This window comes from Temnothorax nylanderi, unplaced genomic scaffold (assembly GCF_030848795.1).
Source record: "Temnothorax nylanderi isolate EJ_2023f unplaced genomic scaffold, tnyl_v1.0 TNYL_tig0041_pilon, whole genome shotgun sequence".
NCBI classification, from domain to species: Eukaryota; Metazoa; Arthropoda; class Insecta; order Hymenoptera; family Formicidae; genus Temnothorax; species Temnothorax nylanderi.
Genome location: NW_027249103.1, coordinates 993,116 through 1,008,315, shown reverse-complemented (window position 1 = coordinate 1,008,315; position 15,200 = coordinate 993,116). Strand labels below are relative to the sequence as shown.

General features: G+C 34.2%; 2 protein-coding genes across 4 annotated transcripts; one reads left to right on the top strand and one right to left on the bottom strand.

Annotated features, from left to right (window-relative positions):
• Positions 1 to 8,223: 8,223 nt before the first annotated feature.
• Xrcc2 (X-ray repair cross complementing 2) lies at positions 8,224 to 10,881 on the top strand. The gene is made up of 2 exons (XM_071704453.1): positions 8,224 to 8,476; positions 9,758 to 10,881. The coding sequence occupies exon 2, from the start codon at positions 9,935 to 9,937 to the stop codon at positions 10,742 to 10,744; it is 810 nt and encodes a 269-aa protein (XP_071560554.1). The 5' UTR covers positions 8,224 to 8,476; positions 9,758 to 9,934; the 3' UTR covers positions 10,745 to 10,881.
• Positions 10,636 to 14,512, bottom strand: LOC139771573 (sec1 family domain-containing protein 2). 3 transcript variants are annotated; one of them, XM_071704448.1, is made up of 11 exons: positions 14,414 to 14,512; positions 13,864 to 14,080; positions 13,525 to 13,767; positions 13,151 to 13,420; positions 12,858 to 13,043; positions 12,483 to 12,749; positions 12,212 to 12,340; positions 11,902 to 12,127; positions 11,450 to 11,558; positions 11,108 to 11,254; positions 10,636 to 10,984 (listed from the first exon to the last, which is right to left on the bottom strand). In XM_071704448.1, exons 2-11 carry the CDS (start codon positions 14,053 to 14,055, stop codon positions 10,771 to 10,773), a joined length of 1,983 nt encoding a protein of 660 aa, XP_071560549.1. In that variant the 5' UTR covers positions 14,056 to 14,080; positions 14,414 to 14,512; the 3' UTR covers positions 10,636 to 10,770. The 3 variants fall into 3 exon arrangements, with proteins under 3 accessions (XP_071560549.1, XP_071560548.1, XP_071560550.1); XM_071704447.1 differs by lacking the exon at positions 14,414 to 14,512 and adding an exon at positions 14,153 to 14,407 and having other exon boundaries at positions 13,864 to 14,081; XM_071704449.1 differs by lacking the exon at positions 14,414 to 14,512 and adding an exon at positions 14,382 to 14,401.
• Between the last annotated feature and the right edge of the window lie 688 nt (positions 14,513 to 15,200).

The following is a 15,200-nucleotide window of genomic DNA, read 5'->3' as shown; positions in this document are numbered from 1 at the left end:
GTGGTTAGCGATATACGTAGGTAGCGAGCGAGCATGCGGCGAACGAGCGAGCGAACGGATGAAAAACGAGCGGACGCCTCGTGGAGGGGCAAGACGATAGCGCGCGGGCATGATCTGTTAGATCGGCTGCGTGCCGATCTGGCCTGTGTCGAGTTTGGCGCGGCTTGAATTTTGCGAATTTCAGGGAGGAGGTATACAAAGCGGTTCGAAAAGGTCTACGTTATCGCATTGCGAATATCATTATTTGTTTTTATTTTACAACTGTTATAGAAAGTTATTGACGATAAAGGTGTTTATACTGCCTTCTGACTCTGGTTACCCACGTTTTTCTGACCATTCTGATTTTACATTAAACATTACATCTTTTAAAAAAGTCCTTTAGTTCAATAATTTGAACGGCACTCCCGAAGCAAACGCGACGTACAGACTGCGGTTCGTTTATTGTTTATTCAATTAATTAAATCGGCGACGAGGGTACGTTAGCTTCCCCGTCTTTGGATTTTTACCCAAGCAGAACAAGAGTTTTGTTTGGGTAACATCCTCGGGGTACTGGGCCCTTCCACCTCGCCAAGGGCGTACTCATGGAAAAAAAGTACTTTACTTTTTTATATTAGGTAATATAAAATCAAGTTATCGATATATGTATATAAATATATGGATAGATTAGGCTACGAAGAATTAGAATAAAGAAAAAGAATAAAATTGAAACATAATTGTCTTCTTTTTCATTAAATAAGTTAATTTTGATGGGTAGTGATGTGTGTGAGTGAATAATATTCACAGATACGTTATCACTAATTAAAATATAAAATCATTTGATAACTTACAGGTACGATGCGCAGCAGCTAAATGTTATTCCTCAAGCTTCTTCCTTTTCTCGAATTCGTTTTTTGCACTCACAGTTGCACTTCAGTTAATTGTAATTAATTACAATTGCGCGTATATTGATCATTCGAATGCGACGATCGTGCGAAGCTTTTTATCGACATCAAATACGATGCGTATTTCAACATACGCGAAATATTATTAATATGTGGTATGAGAAAAAAATAACGCAAGTTGTTAAAGAAACAATTTCTATCTATAATTAAACATTCCAATGAAACAGTAACTTATAATTCTCCTTCCTAGTCGCGCGTCAATTTCGATGATAAATATTATTCAGTGCGGAATACCCGCCTCAATGAATACTTATTGCCTACAGATCGTTGATCGGAAGAGTTAATTATTCGCACCAGCTTCTAATCGTTCGTAAACTATGATCGCGTTTCGGTATGCGAAGCTCCGCTACCTGCATGTTCGACTGTTGGTGAACGAATGATAGCGCGCGGTGATCTTAAACGGCGCGCCGTACAGTAGAGCAAATTCATCAAAAATCGAGTATTGGACAAAAAAATTCCAGATGCACAATTTGAATTTTGAGGAGTATTTCCTCTAATATATATTGTAAACTACAAATATATATGTTTATAATTGATTTACTCTTCCTTCCTTCCTCAAAATAATCCGATAAAGTGTGACATTTTTTCGCAAATGTTGGAATTCCAGTAATTTGATACATTAAATGCTTATTAAAATTTGTTTATTAAGCTTAAAAAATAATGTTGTATTAATAGCATTAGATCTGATTGGAAATAATCTTGTTAATTCAATAATGAATATTACTCCAATATTAATAAAACAAATGCTTGTTTTAACACAAGACCATAACATATTGAATTAACAAGATTATTTCGAATTAGACTAATGCTGTTGATACATAATTTTTTTCGTACAAGATATATTCTTATTATCAATAAATTATTTATATATATTTAATTCAATATATTTAACTTCTAGATTTTGTCTTCTAATTTAATAATTTGTAAACACATATATTATACATATGTTATACATGTGTGTAGAATGTCCTACAATCCATGCTTGCGCATTCTGAAAATTAATTATATTAATCGAAAATCCTAATACAAAAATGTCAGTTTTCAAGTTATATAAGTTGTGTGTTTTACACAATCATTATTGTTACCAACTTTTCATATCAAACTTTAATAATAAATTATAGATAGTAGGGATAAGTAAAATACTGTTCATATCTGATAATTTTTTTAAATCTTTACTCTGAAATGTATTAAGACAATTCAATAATAAACAAATAATAAAGTATCGATCATCAATTATTATTAACCTTGGAAATTAGTTAATTAATTAATCATTAATATGAATTGTCACTTATCATTAATTGAATTGCTCTTCCACATTGGATTTTTACATCCTTTAAATATTGGGCCACCATATTGAACTCATTTTGTAGAATAAATATTGGCTTTTCCAGCCATTAAATTAAAAAATCCTCAGGATATTGACCACTATCACCTCGTATCGTTGGCAGTAAACCGTATGATAACTTTTTTTCCAAAAAAATAAGCCTCGAATTCCGTATATCAATATAGTAATCGCCGAATGAAATATTTACGTTATATACAACAGATATCAAATATTTTTTCGATATATAAATAATTAAAATTAAATAACAATAACAATATATCGAATAAGTATTAAATTAGTTATTAATTAGGCTGTTTGGTCCGATAATACACAATTTAATTTTATTTAACGATAATCTGATACTATAGAATCGAGGAAAAGCAATATTTTTAAAAACCGTCCTGCTTGTACTAAATGTCATTACGATTAAATGGATTTTGGACGTCACATTTTCCTAGTTATGAATTAAATATTAACTTTCTTATCTTAAGTTTTAACTAAAACTTCATCCAAGAGGGCGGCAGTGTGGTCTAGTGGTAGAGCGCCAGACTCGTAATCTGAGGAACCAGGTTCGAGTCCACTAGAGCCATGGAATGTTTTTCCGAAAGCTGCGCCCCTCCGTGCAAGATTGAGGTCCTTGTGCGGAGCAAACTGGGCTCCGTCTTTCGGAAAGAAACGTTAAGCCGTTGGTCCAAAGGGTTAAAGTGAGAGAAGAAGTATTGGAAGGCTTTGAGGGTTAATTTTTAGAGTCATATTCTCTAATGTTTGATTAGCAAAGAATTTCATCCCTCTAATAAAGTTGTGGTCGATCTTAAATGTGTCACTCATGATAATTAAGCCCTGCAATGATGCAAATTCTTTAATATAATCTGCAGTTCTGATATTTTCTGATTGAGTTTCCGCACAATTAATCATGTTATTAATTTTACTAAACATCTCAAGAGAACAGAAATTGAGGAAAATACAGATGTTAGTTTCTTTATTGGTGTTCAAAATGATACTAAAAGTAATTACATTGTCGATTCTTTTAGTATCATTTCGAACACCAATAAAGAAACTAACATCTGTATTTTCCTCAATTTCTGTTCTCTTGAGATGTTTAGTAAAATTAATAACATGATCAATTGTGCGGAAACTCAATCAGAAAATATCAGAACTGCAGATTATATTAAAGGATTTGCATCATTGCAGGGCTTAATTATCATGAGTGACACATTTAAGATCGACCACAACTTTATTAGAGGGATGAAATTCTTTGCTAATCAAACATTAGAAAATATGACTCTAAAAATTAACCCTCAAAGCCTTCCAATGATTTCCGTCTTATTATACGCATCCGATCACATAATTAATATCACTTTCATATTTTTAATTATCGATATTGTATATTGATTTGATACATACAATATATAAAATTTAATTATATAATATTTACAATAAAATATAATACGATACAATCATCTGTAAAAATTGATATTATTTAATATAAAATACTAATTTTTAATATATTGATATAATACTAATTTTTATATTAAATAATTTTTAATGTAAAAATTAATATTATTTAATATAAAATACTAATTTTTAATATATTGATATAATACTAATTTTTATATTAAATAATTTTTAATGTAAAAATTAATATTATTTAATATATACTAGTTCGAGTTATTGTTAAAAATATAATAATAATAAATATAATTACATTTATTATTATTATATTAAAGTTATTACTTTTATTTTGTCTATAATATTTTCTATCGAATTATATCCCCTTGTCCCTGCCTACCCGAATTCTTACCTACCTACCCGTTTTCCGACCTATATAGTACTACCTGGTTACTACGTAGCCATTTTCCTACCTACCCGTGTTACAATTTAAGATAAAAAATTTTAATTAAGACCGCGACACGATTTATAAAAGATCTTATTTGCTGGTTAATCCAGCGGGATATCTAAACGGGATACCCGAAAGCCACGATCATTTAAGACTTCAAGATATGAGAAATGTGGATTTGAGGATTTTAACATGCGCGCGATTTAACATGCGCGCGATTAGGATTTAAATAAGGTTTTATCAATCTCGCACAAATGCGAGAAAATATAGAGAAATTAGCCCTGCATTGGGTAAATAAACAGATATGATATATCAAGTCATTTTGTATGTTGCATTTGTGGTCAATGTTGACCACTTACCTTATCGTATCCATTCTTCTTTCTTCGAGCCAGATCGGACTACTTTATTCCTGGCCATATACAATCTGATCGTATTTCGATCAGAGATCAATAAAAAAGAGAAAAACTCCTTTCATTGTCGGATCATTATCATCGCCGACAAATAATATTACGTTCGATTCGAATTACACGCGAGAATCGATCGTATCAAAAAATGCACAACGAGAAGTTAATTAAAAAAATTTATATTAAATCATAAAAGCTGACTGCACAACTTGATCAAAAATATTTTTATCAATAATTCCATTACTTACTTGAAAATATTGATTGACCGTTTCTTTGTGACCTCTTCGTCTAATTTGAAATCAAGTATAGAAAAAATTTTACTTTGCGTTATATAAATATTAATCTTAATTATATTCCGCGAAAAATTGAAATTTATAATGCAAACGAAATTAAAAAAATTAATAACGAAAAATATCTCGATGTAAAAACCGACCGCGAAAATACGAAGATGCGTGATTGCGCATGTTGTTCATGCGGTACGCATCTTGAAAATATATCAAGTAAGATATACAGAATAAATAACGTGAGATCCGAAAAAAAGGAACTTCCCGCACAATTGATATTATAATTGGATATTATTAATCATTAATCAATAATTGAGTTTTATAATTGAATAATATACAAATCTTTATAAACTTACATATCGATATAAATATATCTCTTTATATTTTACATTTTCCACTAAAATTATTTTTTATATAACATATTCATATATTTTACTGTAAAATTGAATACATAATTGTACTATATCAATTCTAAAATAATTTAAAAAATTTCAGCGTTTCTCGGCAGAATATTAAAGATCTCACGTCATTTGACTGGCATATAGTCAATTTTTCAATCAAAAATAGATGGATAGGCTACAAAAAATTAAGGTAAAATCGATGCTTTGTTAAAATAAATTTGAATAATTAATCACGTTTTCTATAAAATAAATTGCATAATAAGACCAAAATATATGTCTTACCCTTTTTATTCATGCTTATATTTATATGCATAAAATATTAAAATTATAAGTATATCTACATATGATATTGTTTCCTTGCATCGATTTATGTAATATTTAATCTTGGATAAATATATAATATGAGAAGGAAAAAAGGGATATAAATAACATACATCCTAACTAATTCATAATTTTTCCCTATCTACAGATATATATATTTTTTTATAACATCTAACAAAATAACTTACTTATTCTTATCTCTTTTATCCAAAAAAATATCATAAAAATATTTCTCTAATAAAATTTAATAAAAATTTTATATTTCAAAAATCATTACTTTCTCATACTTTTTGTTTCTCTTGTTTTTCTAATATATTTATTACGCTGATTATAAGTATAAGAATTGATCTACGTAACAAAATTTCGAAAATTTAATCTATTATGTATCTTATATTAATTCAAATTCGCGAAATAAAATTCTAATATATTTCGATAAAATATTTTGTCATATATTTATTTGAGATTTAAAATTTTAATCAAAAATTACTTATATAAAACGCGGCAATTCGTCAACATAATTCAACAAAGGATGAAGAGCTCTTTGCGAGCTCCGTGCGTACGAAGTGTGCAAGTATTTCCTCAAGCACAATCGTACGTAATATCAATAAACCAGACATCAAGATTAAATATTTTCCGTAATTTTAGCCCATCCATTTTAAGGCAACAAATCTACGAGATGTAATATTTTATACTATAATTTTTATACTATAATTGTCATACATAATTCGATATGTACCGAAATACATTTACTTTAATATTTGATTCATCGTAGATTTGTTACCCCAATAAAAAAAATTCTGACTCACCGACTCGATGCGCAACGGGCGGAGTTATTCAGCAACGTAGCTACGGTAATGCTGTAACATACGAACATAATTGAAATTAAAGAAACATTCAAAATGATCAATATTTCAAAAGATAATTCTTATTTGCCTCTAATTCGTCTTTCAATGTAAAATTGATATTTAATAATTTAGTAATATAATTATCTATTTTCCGAAAATGATCTTTACAAAAGTAAAATTTTATATAATTTTTCTGTCTCTAATTATTTCTAAATAATCGAGATAAGACAATTCGATAAATGGAAAAGAATGATTAATTTATTATGAATTATGAATTATGAATTATAAAAATAAGAGATGATACTCACCCCAAGGTTGCTCCGTCGGTGCCCGATGTCTCTCTCGGACCTCCTCCTCCTCTCAGGACGTCAGGCCTCCTCCTCTCACCGCACAGGACACTCGCGAGAAACACTCGCGGATAATAAACTACAATCGCGCGCGGACTAATTTCAATATAAAAGTCTTTCTCGCGCGATACTGTACGGCACTCCCGTTTAAAAAAGTCCTTTAGTCCGATTACTTGAACGGCACTCCCGAAGCAAACGCGACGAACCGGCTGCGGTTCGTTTATTCAATTAATTCGGCGGACGAGGGTACGTTAGCTTCCCCGTCTTTGGATTTTTACCCAAGCAGAAGAGTTTTGCTTGGGTAATATCCTCGGGGTACTGGGCCTTCCCACCTCACCAAGGTCGTACCCATGGGAAGGAAGTACTATGTAATATATAGTACCGATTCATTCCGCGTTCATCACCGCGTTACGTTATAGTGGCGACGAAATGAATTCGAAGATATATGTCGGCAACTTGGCGCGATACGTATCGAATTCGTAAATCCCGCGAAAGTAAAACTGCATTATTAATTTGCACAACGAAGAATCGTGACTGCCGGCCGCTAACTTTTACGCAACGCGAAATATACGAAATTATGAAACATATTCACGAACGTGCAATGTATCACGACGTTCCGAATAACACACTCGATACGACAATATCACTCACTATCAGCAATATATCCCTCTTTCTCCCTACGGAGAGAATCGGAGATAAATCACACGATGATTCCGGCACAGCGTTCAAAGCACGACACGAGATAAATGAATTACGTTCGAGTCCGGACATATGACGGGACGAGCGATTATCGCCCGCGAGCTCGCGAATATCACACAACGAAACTGCAATTAAGTCACTCACACAATTGTCTATACTCACAATTACTTTCGCCTCGACGACGACGTCTCCGCCTCGAGCAAGCGCGACACATTCATTCCGACAAACACTTGATACTTGACACACTTGCACATTATTCAGCACGTACGGCGCGTACTCGCGTAGTCGATTATTTCCGCGGCCCGCGAAACGAGAAGCAGGTGTGCCAATCGTAGAAATGAATAACACACAGCACGGAGCACGGCGACGCGACGGGCGCGCGCGGGAGCACAAACACTTCTCACATGTGCAAAATCCATCGGGAGAACGATAGTCGAGTGACTTCCGCAGGTAACGGTCCTCCGAGCGCTGACGGAAACAAGTGGCAAGGCCGCTCACCGGCTTCTCGTGGCAAGCCGCAAAAACAATCGATCGCGCAGCGACTTTGAACGTACAATACGCCGTATTCAAGTTCAACGGTCGCGCCTAGTATGGCGTGAATGGCGTCTGGTTCTGGTAGTTCTGGTATGCCACGGCGTCGCGGCCGCCGCGCCGGCAGCGGCGGCGGCGGCGGCGGCGGCGGCGGCGTCTCGGAGCGGCCGAACGTGATTGGCCGGATCCGGGGGCTCGACTCGCGAGCCCGACCAAGCCCGACTGTGCGGCGGCAGCGGCCGAGCGGGCCGAGCGGCGCGCGCGAGTGCCGCGAATGCCGCGATACGTGACGCGTTCAATGGTCGGTGCGAGAACGGAGACGTTGTCGCTCGTGTAATTTCTTCCTCGTGAACGAAAAGAAATCCGCGTGTGAAGTGTTGCAAAGTGAACGTACGCCGAATATTCCGTTCCTTCTTGTGTCGACTGAAACGAGTGGGATGCCGTCGCTGGGCGAAATGAACGTCGACTGCCGTGCTGAACGCCGTACGTGTCATCCTCTCGGCTGTGATTTGCCGGGTCTCAGCTGCAGTGCTCCGTGATCGGTGAGTAAATTTTACACGAGAAATAAATGTTTCGAAGCGCGGTGTACATACGAATCTTAATAGAACCGTTGTCCCGCGTGTCACAGTGAAACGATAACCTCGGAATTCGCGTCTCTTTGCCTCCGTTTCGATTACTACTTCGAATGAGTGAATCGCGCGGGAAGATGCTTCAATGAATAGCTTGAACCTCTGGTTAAGTGCGGTAATTAATAATCATTTGAGTGATTGAAGAGAACGATCGCGCGAACGAGGGAGCGAGCTTGCTTCGAAACGCGTGGTGAACGTCGAGAGTGCGAACAAGCTCAAATATGCGTCCACGATTACAATTCAGTTTTTCGTTAAAAAGAGCAGGCACGTAATTCGCTCGTTCACGTAGTTCGTCACGTAAATGTTTCAAATTTATTTGTACGTGCGCTTCTTTATTCCTTTACCTACTTTACCGAAAATTTACGTTAAATTGTATCGTTATTATAGTAATAATTTATTCGCGATCGTTCTCGCAGCGCGGTGATCGCGCATATCATAAAATACGATGAACCGTCGCCGCCGAGATAAGTAGGTACTTATAAAAATTATAAAAACATTCTCTCTTGTTTATTCTCCAAATATTTATTCGTTCTGTTTACAAAATTTTCCATAAACAAGCCTATTGCCTCGCAGCACTTCGCGCTCTTGTCTTGCAGATTTATTTAGCAAGAAATAGAAAGAACGTTGCCAAATCGATCGCGGCGCTTTAAAATGGAATTGCTGATGCTATGAAATTTTTTTTTCTGATAGCTAATACACTCGACAGTACGTTATAAACTCATAGCTGATACAATTCGACATTAACTAGACACTACAAAGCGTATGCCATTTATTCTCGCCCTCGCGGCTTATTTATATTTTTAATAACATGTATCAAATTTAATCTTTACATTTATCTGACATCACATCTTCTTTAAGAGTGGAAAAAATTAAAAAATGGTAAATTAATTGTTAATTTTATCCGAAGGTTAATGTTATTCGTTGAAACCGCGATTCGTTGAAAACCAATTTGTTTGGAAAGGTCGATTTTAAATATCAATAATTTTACTTTCATCGATTCTGTAACATTATAATTAATATTGAAAACCTTTTGGAATCAATTCTACGAAATATATTGAAAGGAGATCGATTGTAATTTTCGAAATATCGATATGATCGAAGCAGTAAGCCAGTTACAATAACTTTTTAATATACTTAATTTAAAATATTTCACTAATTATTAGAAATATCCAGAAAATAATATATTAATTATAGTTCCGTGACGTCGCTGAAACAACATGGCTGCCATGGAAGATCCTGGCGGGCTCCGATCGAATTCTGCGAATAATCAACAGTGTTCAACAATGGAGTAACGCTCGTTAATTAATCATATTTGAAACGTTGTAGTGATATAGGAAGGTGACGGACGTACGTTTATAAGTCATTAATAGTATGGAGTTCCATTCCGAAGACGGGCTAGAGCTGTTATCGAGATTCAGCGTGAAACCGCGCCCGATTAACCTCGACAACGTTCTGTTCTCGAGCGACATCGACAACAGGAGCGTCATAGAGATCGTCGGGGCTTCGTCCACCGGGAAGACTCTGTTACTATGCCAATTCGTAGCGAAATGTATATTGCCCGCGCATTACAAGGGGATCAGGATCGACGGATGCGATGCCTGCGCGATACTGATCGACACGCTCGGTCACATACGGATGAGCAAGATAGCCGAATTGATGACTTCCACGATACGCAGCGCGTATCAGGTAGCCGATATGCAACCGCCAGCCGAAACGGTAGACCGCATCGTAAACAAGTCCCTAGAAAACTTAACAGTGATCAGCTGTTGCAACAACGATCAGCTCCAGCTGACTCTGCACACGCTCGAAGACGAGTTTCTCAGCAATGAAAGAATCGCTCTGTTAGCTATGGACAATATATTGGCGTACTATTGGCAAGCGAGGAAAGAGAGGAGTATACTCAGTATGGATAACTACGCTAGAGATCTGCTCAGAATCGTTCAGGCTCAAACGTCTCAATTTCACACTGTGACAGTTTACACGAGATGGGACGGACCAGTGCCCAAACACGAATCGCACGCCAATCTGTTGAAAGGGTCAGGTATAAATTATAGGCTGCAGCTTAACAAAAGTACCATAGATTGTGAGTTTATGTGTCATTTACAATCCATTGACAATGTAAAACAGATTCGTTATACGATCTCTGATTCTGGTATAAAATGGATTCTTAATAATGCGTAATAGAAAGCAAAAATTCAATAATTGTTTCAATAATCAATCGATGAGAGAAGAACCTTGTCCACTATGTCTATCGGATTTAACAGTCTCGACCCTGCTACTGTTATTTGACAATTTGAATTAAATAACGATATAATTTCTTTAGTCTCTCTTATTTCTTCTGGTGTTACACCTCCAATGACGTAAATGATAATCCAATTGTTATCGCATGGATGGTGTTTTATTCTTCCTTTAGAGAATAAGCTGTCAAAGGTATATAAATAACAAACAAGTTAGATTTCCTTCAGAATTTCTTTAGAAAAATTGAAAAAAGTGTCTTAAAGCATAGTATCATGGTAAAATAATGTAATATATATTTAAACTTACTTCAGTCCAGCAGAAATAAACGAGGGTGATCTCTGATGTAAATCGGGAAGTTCAAATCTATCTGGATGGAGCATATCTGTTAATAATTGTTGTAAAATGCCAACACGTCGAACGATCTCTTGAGAACTCGATTTGGACATCAAGGAACTATAAGAAATATAAAAAAGACAGTATATATTCTACTCATATTTGAGCAAATATGAATACTTAAAAACGTGAAACATGAAATATTAGAAGCATAGTAAATCGATTTCAAAGTGAGATAATGAGTGTCTCTGAATGTAAATACTAAAAATATTTTGTAATAATTATGTATACATGTGAATAATAATAGTTTCATACGTATAATTATGTAGAGACGCGCGTTGCTGTGCTATTTCATGTAAGATGTTCATAATATGTTTTGCTATTTTTGCAGACGTTTCCTTTATAGTCTCAGCATCTGTAACACCTAATTTAGATATACATTAGTATTAGAATGTTGTAGACATTATACATTCATTATTTATCTCATTTAATTATTTAGTAAGATCAAATACTATGAATCTTGATAAATTACATTTTTTATGATTTTGTATAAAAAGTTTAATTATAAATAGGACAAAACGGTGTAACATAACTTATATTTTTGATAAAATCATTCATCAAATCAGCGTAACAATATTTTTTGAGTATATTTATATAATTAAATAAAAGATTGATGTATTAAAAAATAAACTTTCAGATTTTCATAGATAATCAATAATCTTAATCGATTTGTTATTTCTGCATTTTGTAACATATTTTTTACTAACCGAGAAGCGACAAAGATTGTTCGTACATTGACGTCTTCATTGTATTTCCCTTTAATTTTATAATATCCTCAAATACAGCATCAGCAATGGCTTCTTCCAGCTGCTGCTCTTGTTGAAGGGAGAACTGTATTTCAGTTCCAGCTAGTGCATAAATATGCACCAAAAATGCCAATATACTATCTGTATGTAGCTTATGTTTTTCGCGTGTTTTTATTATACTACTTAACTGAAAGTATTCGAAAGAGAAAGTGTGATCTTACAAGAAATAGTGATATTGAGAGTACACAAGAAACTAAATAATGACAATTACTTGTCCAAGCACGCTCGTAGAGTCACGACTCACAGCTATGTTTTGTAAAACTAGTTTCTCGAAACTAATTAATAGTTCTAATCGGGAAGTTTCTTCTGACGTTAGGGCTTGTATAATTCCCAGTACTACCTGCAGTAAAACAAATAACATTCAAATACAAGGTTTTTTTTTAAGTTGCATATATGCTATGAGAAAATCATACAATGTCTAGAATTATCTTGGCCAAAAAAGCACATATTAAATTTTAATGTTTTATTATCGGTATACATACTTGAAGTTTTTTGCTCGATTCTGATATAGTATGAAGATCATCTATGTCTTTGAATTTATTTACAAGTTTCTTTAAACTATGCGCGGAAATCCTTGTTGCTGGTTTTGGTTTCAGTTTTTCGCTTAATTTTAAATTTTCTTTTGTTGGAAGTATATCGATGAGCATTTTATTCGTAGTAGCCAATACTTCTTTTTGTGTTTTCGTGATTAATATATTCATTAGAGTTTTGTCGCTGCTTGCCAAGCATCCTGGTACATCGACAAATTTCTTAAAACAAAAAAACAATTTTTATGCAATTTTCACGTAATAATGACAATTCCATAATATTGCTTATAATATGAAATGTATATCATATTACAATATGAGCTACTATACCTGTGGTCCGCAAAACAAAGGATACATATTTATTGCAACGTCGTTGCAGTGATGAGGTAAATGAGGCAAAGTGCACAATATCTTGGCCAGCAACGATTCAGTATTATTACTGGTAGAAGTGCAAAGATCTAACGTTCTGTCGACAAAGATTACGGATACTCCCTTTCCCTTTGCACCAACTAAACTCTAACATATAAGATAAAACATTAAAGTAAAACTTTTAAAAATTTTTTAGTACTTTTACTTCCTTTTAATTAATCATTAGAGTTATTTCTTATAAACAAAATACTTACGTTTCTACGTTCGATAGCCATCGGTAATGTTTCTAATTTTTCAGCGACATATTCGCTAAATTTTCCCATTGAGTAAATGTCTTCTCTCAAATTCAAGTATGTCAATAAACTGTTAAACAAACTTACGAAATGTTCAACTGCATACTTGGAATTCTTTATCGACCCACTATTTAAGGGTGACAATAGATCGCTGAAAGGTGGTGTTACAAACAGACCATTGTCAATTAGACTAATGAAAACTGGCCGAAATAGTATTGTCACCGAGCAGTCCTATAAATCAATATATAATGACAAAATTTTAATGACATATAATGAACTCAATTTAAAGTCCGGGATTTGTATATTAAACGAATAAAAAAAGAGACGAACATTACCTGTAACTGCTGATTAGACTGCATCCAGCTTTTTACGTCTCTCTTTAATTTGGCATAATCCACTCGATCCTCCAGTGACACTGTGTCTTCATAATTCAACACGCTCGAGTGCGCAGCAGTAATAATCGTACAGTGCTCGAATTCATTTTTCTCTAATATCATCTTAACTGTACGTTGATAAAAAGTTAGATTGGTAGAAGTAGAAATGATAACAACCTTTTTGCAGTTCTGCACTTTAATATACTGCAACAAATTGTACATATAGTAAATTAATAATTTTACAATTATAAGATTTGAGTAGCAAAAATCATGCGTTTTATGCGTTTATGAATTACATACACGAAAATTGTACATGGCCTGTTCATGAACTGACACTGCACCGGCAGCCTTAAAGAAGGAATATACCTTGCCGCCGGTATACCAATGAAGACATTCCGTTGCCGCATGATCTATATAGACCGCAGATTCACTAACAAAACCAGCAATATCGTGCCAAGTATCGGCAAGAAATTGTTCTAGATCGCCTTCCATTATTAATTAAAAGGACAGCATAAACCTGTGGAAATAATTCTTTTTTCACTTTTATTTTGAAAATGAGTAACGAATTGCAAATTATTGTGTACTTAACATTTAAGTAAAATATAGGTAACAATGTAACAACGTTTAATGAGCCAATATAAACAGTTTCATTGTTTAATGAGACAATGTAAATTCTAGTATAACAATCATTATTTATAAGTAATCCACGTTGAATGTCATAAAGTAGGGTTAAACTTTTTTATATTACAGAGAACATATTAAATTCATGACACTACGTTGATATTTTAATTGTGTCATTATAATAAGCTCCAACTTGCCACATGGCTTACAGCATCTTTAGTATACATACACTAGACTGCTAACTTGACATCAAATACCAAATACATTGCTCCGAAAGGTATGACAGAACTCACACGCATGCGTGGTGCAAAGGAGACGCGAGTCCACGCATGAACTCTAATAATGCTAGAACGTGTATGTACTGGCTACTTCCACCCGATTAGAAAGAGTCAGCATATTGAGCCGTCTCTGTCGCACAGTCAGAAAGTTTTAGAGCGTTGATAAGTAATTTGAATGGTGACATATAAACAAGTAGATTAAACAGCACGTAATAAACAAAATTGATGTGTGAGACGCGAAATATAACACACAAAATAAAATACATTAAGTAAAAACAGAAATTATAGTATAATCTTTCAATAATATTTATTTGTCAATAATGCAAGGAAATAAAGTCAAAAACGTCTGTTGTGCAATTTTTTGATTGCAATTAGCCAGAGATTGACCAGCCAATCAGATATTTTTATTTTAAATCAGCCAATTTACGTGGTCAATTGAATCCCACTTGTCAAGGGGTCAGCTGTTTTCTATTGCTGAACTGGCTGTACTAGTTCAGAGTTTATCCTTTTTACTCCACATTGGAAGGAAGAAGATAAACTCTGAATTGGAAATCGGCGCGGTGGCCAATCACCTTTCGCTTTTCTGGAACTAGATTATTGGCCTCGCATCCTACGAGAAGTTCTCAGTAGTTTTCGAATAGCTGTGTCATATCATGTTTTTTTCATAACTTTTTAATGTAATTAATATTAGATAATTGGTTAAAAAGGATATTTATACTGTAATTTGTTCGCGATTGT